The sequence below is a fragment of the Bos indicus x Bos taurus genome, chromosome 17, assembly GCF_003369695.1.
Source record: "Bos indicus x Bos taurus breed Angus x Brahman F1 hybrid chromosome 17, Bos_hybrid_MaternalHap_v2.0, whole genome shotgun sequence".
NCBI classification, from domain to species: Eukaryota; Metazoa; Chordata; class Mammalia; order Artiodactyla; family Bovidae; genus Bos; species Bos indicus x Bos taurus.
The window spans coordinates 61266795-61287048 of record NC_040092.1 but is presented as its reverse complement, the minus strand read 5'-3'; the positions used below and the strand labels follow the sequence as shown (position 1 = coordinate 61287048).

General features: G+C 39.8%; 1 protein-coding gene across 3 annotated transcripts in view; it reads left to right on the top strand.

The window, feature by feature from the left end:
* The window catches only part of TTC29 (tetratricopeptide repeat domain 29), a 273501-nt gene that overhangs the window by 74055 nt on the left and 179192 nt on the right, over positions 1–20254 (top strand). For all 3 annotated transcript variants that reach the window (XM_027513394.1, XM_027513395.1, XM_027513393.1), the window contains 2 exons: positions 7341–7553; positions 14970–15055. In XM_027513394.1, the coding sequence (XP_027369195.1) occupies positions 7341–7553; positions 14970–15055 (299 nt within the window). The remainder of the gene's footprint in view (positions 1–7340; positions 7554–14969; positions 15056–20254) is intronic.

Below are 20254 nucleotides of genomic sequence, written 5' to 3'. Positions count from 1 at the left end.
GCTCATGTCCCCTCAAGATGCCTTTACCATCTCTGAATGTGCCTGAATCCTCCTCTCTTTGGTTTTCAGTAAACTTTTACTTTTGTGATACCTTGTTCTAATTGTTTTTCTTCTCTCTGCCCTCTTTCTCAATGAAAATTAATGTTAATGCCTGAAAATTCCAGAGAAGGATGCCTGTCTAGACACTTGTCCTTCAGCAAGATTGATGGTGGGAACTGGGAATCTTGCTGGCTCATCTGGTAACAAAGGGCAGATACACTGAACATGCCGAAGAAGCTGTAAAGGGCTGCCATGAGCCAAACTTGAAAACCTGACTCAGGATCTCCATTTATATTTACATTTAGCTTTGTCAAAATAATCACTGGATTGAAGACTTTTTATACTATTTATCTCAGGTATATAAGAACAGGGTGCATTATGTCCTAATAAATATCTAATTGATATTAATATGAGTCTTTACTCATAAAGTAAGAAAATCTTTAAAGTCCTGTTCACTGTTGGATGGAGAAGGAAATGGCAACCCACTCCAGTACTCTTGCCTGGAGAATCTAATGGACGGAGGAGCCTGGTGGGCTACAGTCCATGGGGTCGCAAAGAGTCGGACACGACTGAGTGACTTCACTTTCTTTCTTTTCTTTCACTGTTGGAAATATAAATTGGATGGAAATGATCACATTGTTAGTCATGCTTAAAGGAAAATATTTTCCTATTTAAATTCATATGCTCCCTTCATAGACATTTTAATATTTTTAAATCAAATATTATACCATATCATAATATGTACTTTCACATTCTGACCAGTCTTTAGAAATTACAGCCAGGTCATTTGTATGCTTATGATTATTTGGATCAAATCCTTGCTGGCTGACTTACTCTCCTATTTGCCACTGGATAACTTTAGAAATGATTCCCTACATTCAAGAAGGGCTGGAAAACTCTTCTTCCTCTATGTAGGCACCTCGGTTTAAAACAGTGCTGATCACTACTATATATAAAATAGATAACTAATAACTAATAAGTACCTACTATTAGTTATAGCACAAGGAATTCAATGCTCAAAATAACCTATATGGAAAGAGAATCTAAGAAAGAATGGATATATGTATATGAATAACTGATTTCCTGTGCCTTACACCTGAAACATTATAAATGAACTATGCTCCAATAAAAATTTAAAAATAAATAAACAGGGCTGATCAGAACCCCCTGGGCCCTCCCTCCTTTGTGGTAGAGTGGTTGAGGAAGCAGACATAAAGCCATGAGTAGCTGGATGTGATCACAGGTTGGGACTATGTATGTGGCATCCTAGGTACCCTCACCCCATGGGTGTCATCTCACAGTTTAGGTTAAAGTAGAGAATTTAGATGTGGACTACAGAGTTGGTTGTACATTAGACTCCCTCAGGGAGAGCATTGAGAAGCACATCAATATGTAGTATCTGTTTGTTCATGTTGGAAGTTCCTGTGACTACCTGAATAGGGGCACAGAGTTATAGGCCTGGAAGACGCTAGAAATCATGTAACTCCAGCATTGTTTTAACTTGAGAGATTTATGTCCAGACAATCTGACTTACTCAATCTAAGTTTTCTGACTTGTTCTGATATGGGAGAACCAAGCCTTAGGGGTGGTTTGGCGATCCTGGATTTAAATCTTAAACATCATCTTTTAGCAATTTGAGTCATTTAATGTTTGTGAGCCTTAGTGTCCTCTTTGGTGTAAAAAGAGGACACCTTTTGAAAGGTTTGAAAGGTTAACTAGGATAATGTATGAGGGGAAAAAACCTTTTTGAACTAGCAGCCATCGCTCTTTGAGAAACAATAGTTGTCTGTACCTTTTACTGAGTATCTTGGCCTAGGTTGCTTTCTAATAGCATAACTCAAGCACATAAGAGCTTAACTTTGGCTGGTAATTATCAGCTAGGCAGTACACTGATACTAGTCCCCACTGCTTAATCAAAAATCAAACTCAACTGAAAAGTCTATTTCTCAATCATCCCAAGGCCCCCTTCCATCCTAATCAACTGAAACCAATGTCCCAAGAACCTCTCTTATTTCATTTCTGCATAGACAGCCTGTGCAGGAAATCTGATGACATCAGTAGCCGGGAGAGACGTCTGGCTTGTTTGGAATACCAAGACACAGTCCCCACCTTTCTCCCTGCCTTCCCCATCTTCATCCCCCTCCCCATTTCCTGGACATCTCCTTTCCCCACTTTCCCCCTCCCTTCCCCTTACTTCCACTTTCTGCCTGATGTGGATCAAATCTTGGACCCAGTTATCACTTCTCACATACTGTCTGCATCATTATGCATCATTTGCATCTCATTATAATCACTTGGGTTACCGAGAGCTTCCTCTCCTGGCTCTCCTGGAATTCTTAGTGAATCTGTTATTGTATAACACACCTTTGGACCCTCTTTCCATATGGTTACTGTGTGTGACCACAGATGCTGTCAGGCCCTTCTTAGTCTCCTTATAGTCCCCAGTTTTTTTTGGAACTCTCTCATTTACTCACAGTTCCCTGTATCCATCCATCCCTATTTACATGACCAAAGAGAAATATGTATCCATACTTTATGAATAAATGGATGCTGGATGAAAAAAAAGTACTCTCATATACAATCTTTCCAGGGATACTTTACAGGCAGAAATATAGTTAACAGAGGAAACATAACACACATATATGTCAATGCTCCATTCGAGTTTTAAAAAAGAAATGAGAGTCATGGGTATTTGGAGAAAGGTGTTTCTACTGAGTGGTGCTGCAGGAGAGAGGTGAAAAACTGTGCCCGCTTTTGTGGGAGGAAAGAGAAAATTTGTCAGTTAGATGTAAAGACAGAATAAGAAACTTCAACCCTGAGAATTTGTATCAAAATGAAAAAGAACTGGGCATTATTTTAAAATAGCTCCTATTACATATTTCTTTTAACACACTGAACATATTTTGATGCTAGAAACAGTAGCAGATGCCAGTAATCAGAAAGAAAAACAGAAAACAAACCATTCATCACCCAGATAACACTGATACTGCTTTGTAAATGTTTTCTGATAATTTTCAGTATTTTCACTTATCATAAGCACCTGTCCATGTAATCAAATATTCTTCTGTAATATCATATTTATGGTTTTTTAGTCTTTCATCATGTGAAAATTTCATAATACAAGTTTATAAATAGCTCAGCATCACAAGCCACCCCTCCCATGTTTCTTTGCTGATACACCCTTCTTCTGCAAGGGGCTCAGACTAGTCATGGATTTACTGAATTTTTGTACAGATCATTTCCTGATTGTATATGTCTGTTGTGTTTCTTTGAAAATACTACTTCTTTATATGTGCATTTTAATATTTATTTTAATAACAAATTCAATGCAAAAATCAGTTCAGTTCAGTCGCTCAGTCCTATCCGACTCTTTGCGACCCCATGGACTGCATCACGCCAGGCTTTCTTGTCCATCACCAACTCCTGGAGTTCACTCAAACTCATGTCCATTGAGTCAGTGATGCCATCCAACCATGTCATCCTCTGTCGTTCCCTTCTTCCACCTTCAATTTTCCCCAGCTTCAGGGTCTTTTCTAGTGAGTCAGTAGGAAGAAATTATACACAATAGTCATAGCAGGGGCGTGTTCAACCTGTACTGTGCAATGTATCTTTTTTTCTGTTGTTTATTTTTATAGCTTTATTGAGATGTAATTGACATATAATATTATATAGGTTTAATGTGTACAATGTGTTGATTTGATATAGTTACATGTTGCAAAATGATTCTGACTGTAACACCTGTATCGTGCATCTTATTTAAGGAAATTGAGCCTAATATGTCGGGAGTTGGTGATGGACAGGGAGGCCTGGCGTGCTGCGATTCATGGGGTCGCAAAGAGTCGGACACAACTGAGCGACTGAACTGAACTGAACTGAACTGATACCCTACATCAGTTCAGGGTCCTTTCACACACACAACTGAGCGACTGAACTGAACTGAACTGAACTGATATCCTACATCAGTTCAAGGTCCTTTAATCAGTCATGATAATATTTTCATCAGGACTTAACTACATATTTTGTTGAAAGAATATGTTGTACTTAAAAATAAATAGTGGTTATGTTTCATTTGGCCTGTGGATTTTTAAAAAATATTATCACTATGCCAGCTGGTAACAGTAGCTATGTTTATTGAGCATCTACTCTGTATCAGATATCGAACACATATTCATTCATTTCTCACAATAACACCTTGAATAGTTACACTATAATCTTGTTTGCAGAAGCCTTAAATTTGGGCACAAAGAGGGTAGTAATTAGCCTGAGGCTAAACAGCAGAAGGGCTTCCCAGGTGGTGCTAATGGTAAAGAACCTACCTGCCAGTGCAGGTAGACGTGAGAGGTGCAAGTTTGATCCTTGGGTTGGGAAAATACCCTGGAAGAGAGCATGGCAATCCAGTCCAGTAGTCTTGCTTGGAGAATCACATGGACAGAGGAGCCTGGTGAGCCATGATCCAGTGGGTCACATGGAGTTGAACATGACTGAAGTGACTTAAGTGACGAGGAACTCAAAAGCCTCTTGATGAAAGTGAAAGAGGAGAGTGAAAAAGTTGGCTTAAAGCTCAACATTCAGAAAACTAAGATCATGGCATCTGGTCCCATCACTTCATGGGAAATAGATGGGGAAACAGTGGAAACAGTGTCAGACTTTATTTTTGGGGGCTCCAAAATCACTGCAGATGGTGACTGCGGCCATGAAATTAAAAGATGCTTACTCCTTGGAAGGAAGGTTATGACCCACCTAGATAGCATATTCAAAAGCAGAGACATTACTTTGCCAACAAAGGTTTGTCTAGTCAAGGCTATGGTTTTTCCTGTGGTCATGTATGGATGTGAGAGTTGGACTGTGAAGAAGGGTGAGCGCCGAAGAATTGATGCTTTTGAACTGTGGTGTTGGAGAAGACTCTTGAGAGTCCCTTGGACTGCGAGGAGATCCAGCCAGTCCATTCTGAAGGAGATCAGCCCTGGGATTTCTTTGGAAGGACTGATGCTAAAGCTGAAACTCCAGTACTTTGGACTCATTGGAAAAGACTGATGCTGGGAGGGATTGGGGGCAGGAGGAGAAGGGGACGACAGAGGATGAGATGGCTGGATGGCATCACTGACTCGATGGATGTGATTCTGGGTGAACTTCGGGAGTTGGTGATGGACAGGGAGGCCTGGCGTGCTGCGATTCATGGGGTCGCAAAGAGTTGGACATGACTGAGTGACTGAACTGAACTGGACTGAACTGAAGTGACTTAGCACACATGCATGCAAACAGCAGAAATGGTAACAGTGGTATAGGAACTCAGACTGTCCACTTGGAGCCTACAGTTACTCTTAAATAGTGATATTGGAATGCCTAGATGTAAGTGCTTTTTCAGTTAATTCCAGTTAAGTAATTCCAATACTATAACAGAGGTATCTATATTACAGGATTTTGTGCGCATTTCTATAAGTCAGTTCACAAGTAAAATACAGTCTATAGTGGGGAACTACAAACTACCCTTCCAGAAATGTGCTTGCTCATATTTTAAGGAATCAAATGACTGTAAGTTAGAATTTTGACTTTGAGAAGATATATTTTCAACTATATTATAAAATATAATACAGAAGGGCAGTTGTTATTTTATTATTTAAAATTAAGCAGAATATACAAAGTCTCCTTGAAAAGTTCAGACTTTCAAAAGTAGTTTAAAGCTCCATAATATTTACATTTGAAACCTGTAGCAAATGCACCGTCTCTCAAGATACCTCAGTTATTAAGAATGAAAAATTGCTGCTCTACTGGGATAACAGGACAGCAGAGAGGTTTAGAACATGGGCTCTGAAATCAGACTGTCCAGATCTGCTAAGCCACTGGCCATGCAATCTTGGGCAAAGTCGTTTTTTAAAATTGATAATTTATTTATTTATTTTTAGCTGTGCGGGGTCTTTGTTGCTGCACAGGATTTTCACTAGTTGCAGCAAACAGGGGCTACCCTCTAGATGAGGTGCTCGGGTTCTCATTGCGGTGGGTTCTCTGGTGGAGCACACAGCTGTAGGGTGCTCACGCTTCAGTAGTTGTGGCACGTGGGCTCAGCGGTTGTGATTCCCAGGCTCTAGAGCACAGACTCAATAGTTGTGGCCCACACACTCAGTTGCTGCATGGCATGTGAGGTGTTCCCGGGTCAGGGATCAAACTTGTGTCTCCTGCATTGGCAAGTGAATTCTTTACCACTGAGCCACCAGGGAAGCCCATGGGCAAAATTCTTAACCTCACTCTTTTCTTCTGTAAAATGTAATCATAACAAATCTATATTCCATAGGACTGTTTTGATGATTAAATGAGAAATGCATGTATAGTACATAGCAGCCATCCCTTGCATGCATCATGTTGAGTAAATAAATGTTAGCTAATATGATTCTTGTTAATAATTATTACTTAACATTCACAACATCTCTAAACATATTCAATTCTCGTTAATTTCTACTAGCCCAAGTATATCCCTTTAACAAGTGTCTGTCCAAAATCAGTGCTGACTGTTCACAATAGCTAGGAAGGACATGGAAGCAACCTAGAGGTCCATCTGCAGATGAATGAATAAGAAAGCTGTGGTACACATACATAATGGAATATTACTCAGCTATTAAAAAGAACTCATTTGAATCAGTTCTAATGAGGTGGATGAAACTGGAGCCTATTATTCAGAGTGAAGTAAGTCAGAAAGAAAAGCACCAATGCACTATATTAACGCATATATATGGAATTTAGAAAGGTGGTAACGATGACCATATATGCAAGACAGCAAAAGAGACACAGATACAAAGAACAGACTTTTGGACTCTGTGGGAGAAGGCGAGGGTGGGATGATTTGAGAGAGTAGCACTGAAACATGTGTATTACCATGTGTGAAATAGATCACCAGTCCAAGTTCAATGCTTGAAACAGGGTACTCAAAGCCGGTGCACTGGGACAACCCTGAGGGATAGGATGGGGAGGGAGGTGGGAGGAGGGTTCAGGATAGGGGCACGTGTACACCAATGGCTGACTCATGTCAATGTATGGCAAAAGCCACCACAATATTGTAATTAGCCTCCAATTAAAGAAATTAATTTTTAAAAAATTAATTTAAAAAAATCTGCTGAATCTCAGATCCATATTGAGATAGCTCCTTTCAATCAGCTGAAGTCCTCTTCAGCCTTAGAAAGACTTGAACGCATCCCATGGTTCCACCCTCCTTCACCCCACTTGAATAGTAAAGCACAAGAAGTATTCAAAATATTTGAAGCTATGTTCTGGTCTGTGGTTGGTATTTATGAATGGCTTTTATTCCTCAGGTCAGCTTCTGGAAGCTGCGGAGCATTATGAAGCCTTCCATCAATTGACGCAAGGGCGGATATGGAAGGATGAGACAGGCCGTGTTCTCAACTTGTTGGCCTGCGAGAGTCTCCTGAGGACCTACAGATTACTCTCAGACAAAATGCTGGAAAATAAAGAATACAAACAGGCCATCAGAATTCTAATAAAAGCTTGTGAAATAGCCAAAGAAGGTGGGTGGAAAAGAGCACTCTCACACTGCTGCCTTTAATGGGCAGACGCTGCTTCTCCCAAGAGGGAGGTAAAAACCGTCAAGTGTTTGGGTGATTATTTCCTATGAAATGCAGAGACAAATGCCATCAATATACTTTCAAGTTTCACTGTAAAACAGAGGGGCCTTAGTGCTGACAACAAGAAATCCATTAGTTTCTTGAAAGCTTTATCTCCAAAATTGCAACCCTCTGGGAGTAATGTGATAAACCAATAAACCCATAATGAGAAGGTAAGGTCATTTGCAAAAGTTAAGGGTGTGTGTGTGTGTGCATGTGGATGCGTGTGTGCACACACATGTGCACACTTAAAGTCATATATTTCTTAAAATCTGAGAGACCTTTCACTGTAAATTCCATTTTGTCAGGTAATAGGAAATATATGATGGATATTAAGTTAGGAATAACAGGAAGATGAGGTTTAATATATTTTAGACCCTGGCCTGTCAAAGAGTGTGGCCTTTGGACTGACAGCATTAGCGTCGTCTGGAAGCTTGTAAGAAACGCAGCTTCTCCCACCCCACTCCAGACCAACTGCATCGGGATCTGCAGGTTTGCAAGATCCCCAGGTGATTCATATGCACACTCACAATAGTGAAAATGCTTTTGTGAGAGCTGATCACATGCTTGATAGTCTATATCATTTGCATATGAATAAAATACAAAGAAAAATTTGGAACATACACTCATAAGCTTTTACTTTGTGAGATGCAAAGTAAAACAAATTATCTCAGAGTAATTTATTAATAGAGTAGCCCTTTCATGAAGGAGGAAAAGATGGAAGTTATACCCTTGAACCAAAGTTCATTAGCTTGTGTTTATATTTAATCAGTTGGTTTACTGAATAACAAATGGCTTATTTGGAGTAAACAGGAGTGATTTTCTGGGTTTGATTTTAATTTTTTAAAGAGTGAAAGTAAAAATCTTAGCTTATTCTCTCTGTTACTTTTTAAAAATAGTATTAGTTGAAATAAATATAACGTTGAAAGACGTATCCCATTGAATGAACTGCTTTTGAATGAATGGTGATCGAGTACCTACCCCAAAGGGGTAACACTGACATAAATAGTTAGCTCTTAGATCAATTTGAGCAGCTAACTTTAGTCATGCAAAAAGTTATGTGAAATTTTAATGTAAGTTAATGTTATCAGTTAGGAAAAGGTATTTCACTTTAGGTTCACATTTGCTAAATCGTAAGGTAATTCACAAAGAAAGCAAAGTTCTTAGGGTCTCTTCCAACAGTCAGAGCCTGCCAAGCAGTCTCCTCTCTGAAAGCATCTCTCACTTTCCAAAGGACAGATAAAGAGAATAGGAGAAAACCAACTTCTTATGCTGTAATAATTTTGAGTATCTTTTGAAACCAATAAATATGTGTGCCCATAGTTTGCATATAAAAAAGAACACAGGTTAAAAGATGGCACAGTATTTCACAGAGCTCTGACAGCTGCTGAAATGCTCTGGAACAAATCACCCCTTCTTGTTGCCTTCTGCTTTGGTCAGGGAGCCTGAAGCAGCAGGCTGATGATTGCATGCCTTGCCTCCCACATTGGATTACATAGTATTTGAAGAGGACTGATATCCATAGAGCACCAGCTCCTTTGTTAGGGCGCCTTCATATAATGCACAAGTATAGCATCAGCCATACAGTGGTCTCATGACTCTAGTATTCTATTATTTTCATATTTCGGTCATCGTTGGTCTTTAATAAATGCACAGAGTTGTACAAACATCAACACTGACCCCATACTCACTAGAAGTCATGCCCCACACCCTTGTTCCCCTGTCCCCTAGTAACCATTCATCTTCTTTCTGTCTCTGTGCACTGACCTCTTCTGGATAGCTCACACAAATGGAATTATGCTATGTATGTTCCTTTGTGCCTAGCTTCTTTCACTTCGCATCATGTTTTCAAAGTTTATTTATCTTGTAATGTGTATCACTACTTCATTCATATTTATGGCCAAATAATGCACTATTGTATGATTATTACCACATTTTCTTTATCCACTCATCAGTTGATGGACATTTATGTTGTTCCCGCCTTTTGTCTGTTATGAATAATGCTGCTCTGAACATTTGTGTACATGTTTTCACTTCCTCTGGGTATATACCTAGTTGTGGAATTGCTGGGGCATATGGCAACCCACTCCAGTGTTCTTGCCTGGAGAATCCCAGGGACGGGGGAGCCTGGTGGGCTGCCGTCTGTGGGGTCGCACAGAGTCGGACACGACAAAAGTGACTTAGCAGCAGCAGCAGCAGCGTAACTATATGTTTAACTTGTTGTTGTTGTTCTTGTTCAGTCGCTCAGTCATGTCTGACTCTTTGTGACCCCCTGGACTGTAGCACACCAGGCTTCCCTGTCTTTCACCATCTCCCAGAGCTTGCTCAAACTCAGTGTCCGTTGAGTCAGTGATGCCATCCAACCATCTCATCTTCTGTTGTCCCCTTCTCCTCCTTCCTTCAGTCTTTCCCAGGATCAGGGCCTTTTCTAATGGGTCAGTTCTTCGCATCAGTTGGCCAAAGTATTGGAGCTTCAGCTTCAGCATCGGTCCTTCCAATGAATGTTCAGGATTAACTTATTGAGGAACTGGCAAAGAGTTTTCCCAAGTCACTGAATTGTTTTACGTTCCTGTCAACAAAATATAAAGGGTTTCACTTTAGCCATCTCCTCACCAGCACCTGTTGCTCGTCTTTTTATTATAGTCATCTTTAGTGGGTATAAAATGATACCTCACTGAATTTATTTTGCATATCCCTGTTGGTTAATGATGTTGAACATCTCTTCGTGTGCTTACTGTCCATTTGTATATCTTCTTTGCAGAAATGTGTATTCAGTTTCTTTGCCCATTTTTAATTGGGTTATTTTTCTTTTTATTATTGAGTTATAAGAATCCTCTAATATTCTAGGGCAAGTCCTTCATCAGATTTGTGATTTGAAAACACTGGGTTTTCTTTTCCCTTTCTGATGGGATACACTGAGGGCCAAGTTTTTAATTTGATAAAGTGCAAAGTAATGTATTCCTTCTTCTGTTGTTTGTGCTTTTGATATCATAACTATGAAGGTTTTCACTAATCCAAAGTCATGAAGATTTACTTCTATATTTTATTCTAAGAGTTTTATAGTTCTAAGTCCTATATTTAGGGTGTGTGTGTGTGTGTGTGTGTGTGTGTGTGTGTGTGTGAAGAGGGTCCACCTTCATGTTTTGCATGTGGGTATCCAGTTGCCCCAGTACTGAAGTGAAGTGAAGTCGCTTAGTCGTGTCCGACTCTTTGTGACCCCATGGACTGTAGCCCACCAGGCTCCTCAGTCCATGGGATTTTCCAGGCAAGAGTACTGGAGTGGGTTGCCTTTTCCTTCTCCAGGGGTCTTCCTGACCCAGGGATCGAACCCAGGTCTCCTGCATTGTAGGCAGACACTTTACTGTCTGAGCAGTACTAGTTGTTGAAAATGCTCTTCTTTCTCAGTCTTGTCTTGGGAATGTTGATAAGTTTAATTGACCATAAATGTGAGGGCTGGTGTCAGAGGCCATCTTTGTCTTCTTCCTGATCTTAGGACAAAAGCTGTCAGTTTTTCACCATTAAGTTTAATGTTAGCTGTGGGGATTTTTGTAGATACTTTTTTTTAACACGTTGAGGAAGTTCCCTTCTATTCAGAATTTGTTGAGGGTTTTTTAAATCATAGAAAAGGGTTGGATTTTGTGAAATGTCTTTTTATGCATCTATTGAGATGAAAATGTGGTTTGTCCTTTATATTAAAAATAGTATATTACATGGACTGATTTGCACATGTTGAATCAACCCTAAATTCCTGGGATAAATCCAGCTCGATCCTGGTGTTTAATCCTTTTCCTTTAACTCCTGGATTGGCTTTGCTAGTAATTATTGGGAATTGTCTATATTTATGATGGATGTTGGCTTGTAGTCTTCTTTTCTTGTGGTGTATTTTTGGTGTCAAAATAATAGTGGCTTCATAGAATGATTTGGGAAGTGTTCTCATTTAGTTTTTGGAGGAGTCTGTGAAGAATTGGTGTTGATTGTATTTTTAATATTTGGTAGACTTCATCATTGAAGCTATCTGGGCTTCTTTTGTGGAAAGTACTTGATTTCTAATTTAAGTTCTTTACTTATTGTGAATCTATTCATATTTTCCATCTCTTCTTGAGTCACTTTCAGTAGTTTGCATCTTTCTATTTTTCCATTTTATCAACTGTATCTAATTTGTTGGTATACCATTGTCCATAACATTCCTTTATTATATTTTTTTAATCTCTGTAAGAACTGTGGTGATTTCCCTCATTCATTCCTGGTTTTCATAATTTGAGGATTTTCTTTTTTTCCTTGTTAAGTCTAGCTAAAGGTCTGTCAATTTTGTAGACTTTTTCAATGAACCAACTTTTGGTTTTGTTGATAACCTCTTTTTTTTCTATTCTCTATTTCACTTATTTCCTCTCTATATTATTTCCTTCTGTTTGCTTTAAGTTAAATTAGTTATTCTTTGTCTACTTTTATAAAGTGAAATGATGCTTCCTTTTTTAAAAAACAGGCATTTATAGCTGTACATGTCCCTCTATGCTCACTTTAGCTGAATCCCACGAGTTTGGGGGTTTTGTATTTTCATTTTCATTCATCTCAAAGTATTTTCTAGTTTGCCTTTTCATTTCTTCTTTGATCCAATGATTATTTAGAAGCATGTTTAATTTCCACATAGTTCTGAGTTTCTCAAATTTTTCTGTTATCTTTAATTTCATTTTCTTGTGGATACCATCTCCTCAGTGATATCTACTACCCTTACAACTGTATTTAATATGTTTGTACCCCTACTTAGCATTCTCAAATCCCCTTAACCTTCTTAATTTTTTCCCCAAAATACTTATCAGTCTGAAACTTACCATATAATTTATTATGCTTATTTTCAATTTTCTGTCTTTTCCTTTTATTTCTCTAAAATATAAACTCCCCAAGGACAGGGGATCTGTCTGGTTAATGTACTGATGGATTGCAAGTGCTGAGAGTTGTGCCCGGTATTTGGTTTTCAGTCACTAAGTTGTGTCTGACTCTTTGCGACCCTGTGGACTGCAGCACGCCAGGCTTCCCTGTCTTTCACTATCTCCTAGAGTTTGCTCAAACTCATGTCCATTGAGTCCATGATGCCATCCAACCACCTCATTCCCTGTTGCCCCCTTCTACCTTGTATAGGATGGTCCTAACAAATAAGCACTGAATAAATGAATGAGTGAATATGTGTTAGCCAAATAACAAAAGGAAGGTTTAGGGCACATTTTAGTAAAACATTTGAGTTACTCCCAAGAACATTGTCTCTGTCCATTATTCTACCTGGGATGACTTCCTCTTTGGATTCTCTAGTAAACATACTAGTGTAAGAATGAGCAGTTTAGTTTTGAAAATAAAAACGTATTAATTTCTTTAAGATAAATGACTATTGACTTGGATAGCATGGCTAATATAAATTTAACCCACTCAGGTAAACAACACAATATAAATAATATTTGACACTTTTTTTTGTATGTCACTGTTGAGTGTGTCACTCAACTGTAATACGTTTTCCTTCATTATTTTATTACTTTCAGTTTATCTTAACTTTGTCTCAGTTAGTAAACAGGAAGTTCTTATACTTAAACCCTACTATTATTTGGTGTGATCTATTTCAATTAGCTATTTCAAAATCTTTCTGTCTACAGGAATAGATTTTTTTTCTACTTTTGTGGGTTGCTTTTTACATAAAGTTTAATGCAAATAATGATCCTGTATGCAAACATGCAGTTGTCACTGCTTTACACCATTTAACGCAGCAAGTACACGTCTCAAGTAATCAACCTTTAATTATCGAAGAGGCAACTTCCCACCATAGTCTCTTCCTTCTACCCCTTCTTTTCCTTCCCTAGTCCCACCTTTCTCCCCAGCAGTCGTAAGCCTATAGCAGAGAAAAAGTGAGGACCCAGCTGAATTATGAGTTCAAATTTCCCAGACTGAATCACTAGCATCATCAGCTCTGCTGAAGTGAGATCTTGAGGGTATAATTCTCTGCAACTGATGAAATTGTCAGAGAAGAAAAAATATACTGTCAGTGGCATTTGCTGTCCTGTTTCCTTGCAGTCTTCCAGTTGAGCCACTGCTTCACAAGAGGTAATTCAGTGAGTGCTGAGCAGAGAATTGCTAGCTCCTGTGGAAATCCATCATGGTGGGAATGCAGAGTGCAGAAACCTAAGGATCTTTACTTTCCAAAGATAAAAAATGAGGGTAGATCTGTCAGCATTTGCATCACCCAGGAGTCAGATAACATTAAAAGGCAAAGACTTCCAAAAGTAAAAGAGAATAGTATTATTTTTTAAAATAAGAACCTCCTGTGGTTCTTGCAAGTATATTAGATTTACATGTTAAATTTTGTACATTAAATGTTAGTAAATTATTTATTTATTAGACAGTGTGATGTATGTCTTATTGAAGCACATGTTACATGTTTATATATTTTGAGAAGAAAAATTTGATAATGCCTGGAATAAAGCACATCTTACAAAATTTAGGCTAAATTCCTTGTGAAAAGATGGTGAAAAGCATTTACCAGTCACTAGCAAGGGAAAATGTGTTTGGGTTTCAAAATATGCATGGAACTTTATACCAAGAAACCAAGCTCTGGCATTCTTACCCAAGTTTTAAGCAATAACTTTCCAGCTAAACCTAGTCAAGGCAATAATTCCTTAATTTGCTAATTATCTGCCCTACTGGAGACTTAGCTGAATGCCAGTCTGTGTGTGTATGTGTATTTATGCACCAAGTAAGGCTGATGCTCTTTATCAATTATTTCATGTATGTAGTCACAGCTATAGGGAATGGCTGTAGGTTTTACATGGTGGTGCATGCATACTAAGTCATGTCTGACTCTTGGCGACCCTATGGACTGCCAGAAACCTGTGTCGATGGGATTCTCCAAGCAAAAATACTGGGGTGGGTTGCATGCCCTCCTCCAGGGGATCTTCCCGACCCACGGATCAAACCCGTGCCTCTTATGTCTCCTGCACTGGTAGGCAGGTTCCTTACCTCTAACCCCAAGTGGGAAGCCCTTACATGGGTGACCGGTATAGAAATCATATAGGGCTGTCAAAATGCTAAGACCGGATTTTGTACACAGAGGAACCTCATCATAATTATATTGCTAACACACCTTACTCTGACATCTGTGACCCAGGTAAATTATATTAATGTCAGCCTTTTTGATCAGTACACAGCTAGGCTTCAGGGGTTGTTGATATAAATCTGTATACTTTGTTATAATAACTTTCCACTGTCTTGAAAAGCAGAGACTCTGTGGTAATAAGCCAGTTTCTTCAATACCATAATATTTTTTCTACATTTTTGTTTTAGGAAATGACAAAAAGATGGAAGGAGAGGCTTCCTATTACTTGGGCTTAGCGCACTTGGCTGCTGGAGAGTATGAAACAGCATTAGCAGTAAGTTCAAGGAGACTTTTCATCACTGCCACTTTTTATTTTATTATATTTGTTTTATTGTATGTTGTTATAAGGCCAACAGGAATGAGATGGGCCTGATGTAAATGTACCTGTTTATAGAGACTAAAGCAGAATAGCTATTCTAGAAGCATTAAAAATTGGTTTTACTGATGAAGTTAAATATATCAAATAATGGGGCCCCCCACTCCCATAGCACCAAGGACAAGAGGAAGTGGATTTAAATTACAGCAAAACGTATACAGTAAAAAAATTACAGTAAACTTGTGGTTTGGGACATTTTTCTTCGAAAAGATGGTGGTTAACAAGGAACAGATTGAATTCCATTGTTGTGGACTTTTCGTAGGTGGGAGTTAGGGGAGAGGGCACCAAGTGGGGAAGGCATCGCTAGTCCCAATCTGAGAATCAGCCTGTTTCATGATAAAAATCACTTTTTGTCTATTTTATGTCAGGCTTGGGGTGTTTGACACACAAAAAAATGTCAAAAGTTATCTTTTCTATAACAGAAATAATTTTTCTCCCATTCTTCTCTTACCTCTAATACATTTCAAGTGTGCCTTCATATTTAATTTTGTTTACATCTCAGGTAATAGCCCTATTTGACATGGAGTATTAGCTTTATTTTCAACTTTAAGGAGCTCTTACTGGCTCTTTTAGATATTCATGCTATGTAGCATTCCTGTAATTGAGCTAGATATATTCTTTATCATCCTTAAAATTGGGTCATCATAGGAAACTTGGGTTTTCCTAGTTGACTCTTCTGCTTAATATTTTTTCGTTAATGACATGCATTCAGCAAGGCTGTTGTGTTCCAGATACTTTCAGGAGCACAGAAGCCGACAAGATGCACATTTCCCTTTAGGAGCTAATTTAATGAGGGTGACCAACTTGTAAACAACTATAATTCAAAGAAGGATGGACAGGGGTTTTCTGAATTCAGAGATAAGTATGTATTTAGTTCCAATACTGAAAATCAAGAGGGTTGCACAGAAGAACTTTTGAGGGGTAGGATATCTACAGGCAGAAAGTATGAACGTCATGGATAATGGAATATTAGACACACGCTCATTCACACACACTCAACATGAACGTTTGAGAAGGTTTGAGAAGCACTGAATTGTTATGTGCAAGGTAGGATACAGTAGGAGATCAAGTTGGAAAATTAAGTGAAAACTGGCTTAAAGATATTCCCCCCTGCCTCATCACATGGCAAGTGCATGGCAAAATAAATTCAAACAATTCCATAGAGTTTACAGTGAAGATGAATCTTCCTTCTGCCCCTATACTCAGTCTCACAGTTTTCTCAAAGACAATTATAGTTACAAGTTCCTGGTTTATCCTGCCAAAAATTTTCATGTGTATGCCTGGCATATAAGTACACATATATGTGTATCCATTTGGTTGTTTACAAAACAGTGAGTTTTTATACACACTGTTCTGCCTCCTGAATTAACTTCCTCCATACTAATGCATATCTAGACAGGTCTCATTTTAAAAAGGACTCATGGTGAGCGACTTGACTTTCACTTTTCACTTTCATGCATTGGAGAAGGAAATGGCAACCCACTCCAGCGTTCTTGTCTGGAGAATCCCAGGGATGGGGGAGCCTGGTGGGCTGCCGTCTATGGGGTCGCACAGAGTCGAACACGACTGAAGTGACTTAGCATAGCATAGCATGGTGCCCCATGATATAGCTATACTATAAGGGATTTAACCATCTCCTGTTGGTGGGCATTTAGGTTATCTCCAAGCAGGTTTTTTTTTTTCCTTTAAAAAAAAATTTATGTATTTATTTTACTTACTTTACAGTATTGTAGTGCTTTTTGCCATACATCGACATGAATCAGTCACGGGTGCACATGTGTCCTCCTGTTCTGAACCCGTCTCCCACCTCCCTCTCCACCCCATCCCTCTAGGGTGGCCCAGAGCACCTACCGGCTTTGAGTGCCCTTCTTCATGCATCAAACTTGCACTGGTCATCTGTTTTACACATGGTAATATACATGTTTCAATGCTATTCTCTCATATCATCTCACCCTTGCCTTCTCCCACAGAGTCCATAAGTCTGTTCTTTACATCTATGTCTCTTTTGCTGCCTTCCATATAGAATTGTTGTTACCATCTTTGTAAATTCCATAAATATTGCTTTAATATACTGTATTGCTGTTTCTTTTTTTTAATACAAATTTATTTATGTTAATTACAGGTTAATTACTTTACAATATTGTATTGGTTTTGCCATACATCAGCATGAATCCGCCACGGGTGTACACGTGTTCCCCATCCTGAACCCCCGGCCCTCCTCCCTCCCCATACCATCCCTCTGGGTCGTCCCAGTGCACCAGCCCCAAGCAACCAGTATCATGCATCAAACCTGGACTGGTGATTCGTTTCATATATGATATTATACATGTTTCAATGCCATTCTCCCAAATCATCCCACCCTCGCCCTCTCCCACAGAGTCCAAAAGACTGTTCTATACATCTGTGTCTCTTTTGCTGTCTCGCTTACAGGGTTATCATTACCATCTTTCTAAATTCCATATATATGCGTTAGTATACTATATTGGTGTTGTTCTTTCTGGCTTACTTCACTCTGTATAATAGGCTCCAGTTTCATCCGTCTGGTTAGAACTGACTCAAATGTGTTCTTTTTTATAGCTAAATAACATTTGATTGTGTATATGTACACAACTTCCTTATCCATTTGTCTGTCGGTGGGCATCTGGGTTGCTTCCATGTCCTGGCTATTGTAAACAGTGCTGCAGTGAACACTGAGGTACACGTGTCTCTTTCAATTCTGGTTTCCTCAGTGTGTATGCCCAGCACTGGGATTGCTGGGTCATATGACAGGTCTGTTTCCAGTTTTTTAAGGAATCTCCACACTGTTCTCTATAGCAACTGTGCCAGTTTGCATTCCCACCAATCAGTTTTTGTCACATAGAGTATAGCAGTGAACAGCTTTGTGCTGAAGTGAGAGATGATCTACAGGGTAAATTCCTACAGGTGGAAATGCTGAGTCAGAGAGAAGGTGAATTTAAAAATGAATTTGGGGGAAGGCGTCAAGATGGCGGAGGAGTAGGACGGGGAAAACACTTTCTCCCCCACAACTTCATCAAAAGAGCATTTAAACGTCGAGTAAATTCCACAAAACAACTTCTGAATGCCAGCAGAGGACATCAGGCACCCAGAAAAGCAACCCAACTCCTCGAAAGGAGGTAGGAAAAAATATTAAAGACAATAAAAGAGACAAAAGAGGGAGGGACGGAGTTCCGTCCCGGGAAGGGAGTCTTAAAAAGAGAGAAGTTTCCAAACACCAGGAAACCTTCTCACTGCCGAATCTGTGCCGAGCTTTGGAAGCACAGAGGGCAACATAACAGGGAGAAAAAATAAATAAACAATTAAAACTCGCAGATCGCGAGCCCTACGGTAACTCCTCCAGCGGAGAAGCAGTGCAGACGCCTGCATCCCCCATTAGCAAGCGGGGGCTGGGCAGGGAGGCGCGGCGCGGGCTGCATCGCTGAGAGTAAGAATTTGGCCTGAATACCCTGAGCACTATCTGAGCGAAATAATTTGGGCTAGCAAACCAGACTGTGGGATATCTACCATGCGAAAAGCCAGCCCTAACTTAAGACACCACCAGCCCGCGCACGGAACAAAGGACTAAACAGAGGTAGCCGGCTGCAAACCTTCCCCCTCCGGTGACAGACAGCCAGAGCCGGAAGGGGGCAATCGCAGCCCCAGAGAGACATTATCTATAAAACTGGCTTCTTTGCTAACTAAAACTTCTTGGGGGTCTGGACGGTTAACATCTGCCTGAGAAGGTGCGCCGGTTTTATACCCAGATAACCGAGTGGCGGGGAGGCGATAAGTCGCAGCATTGGCGCTCGCCAAACACCTCATCACCTGAGCTGCTCGGACCTGGGAAGAGCACAAAACGCAGCCCCAACTGAGTCTGCGCCTCTGAGGACTACCTGAGTGCCTGAACCTGAGCGGCTTGGACCTGGGAGGTGCATGCAACCCAGGGCCAGCCTCGGATTGTTCCCGGCGGAACAACCTAGAGCCTGAGCAGTGTGGGCAGGGAGGCTACACGCGCCGTGAGCGGGGGCAGACCCAGTGTGGCTGAGGCACTGCGAGCGCATGCCAGTGTCATTTGTTTGCAGCATCCCTCCCTCCCTCCCCATAGCGCGACTGAACAAAGAGAAGAAATACAGCTCCACCCACCAGAACACCGACACAAGCTTCCCTAACCAGGAAACCTTGACAAGCCACCTCTACATACCCACACACAGCGAGGAAACGCCACAATAAAGAGAACTCCACAAACTACCAGAATACAGAAAAGACTCCCAAGCTCAGCAATTTAAACAAGATGAAGAGACAGAGGAATACCCAGCAGATAAAGGAACAGGATAAATGCCCACCAAACCAAACAAAAGAGGAAGAGATAGGGAATCTACCTGATAAAGAATTCCAAATAATGATAGTGAAATTGATCCAAAATCTTGAAATTAAAATGGAATCACAGATAAATAGCCTGGAGACGAGGATTGAGAAGATGCAAGAAAGGTTTAACAAGGACCTAGAAGAAATAAAAAAGAGTCAATATATAATGAATAATGCAATAAATGAAATTAAAAACACTCTGGAGGCAATAAATAGTAGAATAACAGAGGCAGAAGATAGGATTAGTGAATTAGAAGATAGAATGGTAGAAATAAATGAATCAGAGAGGATAAAAGAAAAACGAATTAAAAGAAATGAGGACAATCTCAGAGACCTCCAGGACAATATTAAACGCTACAACATTCGAATCATAGGGGTTCCAGAAGAAGAAGACAAAAAGAAAGACCATGAGAAAATACTTGAGGAGATAATAGTTGAAAACTTCCCTAAAATGGGGAAGGAAATAATCACCCAAGTCCAAGAAACCCAGAGAGTCCCAAACAGGATAAACCCAAGGAGAAACACCCCAAGACACATATTAATCAAATTAACAAAGATCAAACACAAAGAACAAATATTAAAAGCAGCAAGGGAAAAACAACAAATAACACACAAGGGAATTCCCATAAGGATAACAGCTGATCTTTCAATAGAAACTCTTCAAGCCAGGAGGGAATGGCAAGACATACTTAAAATGATGAAAGAAAATAACCTACAGCCCAGATTATTGTATCC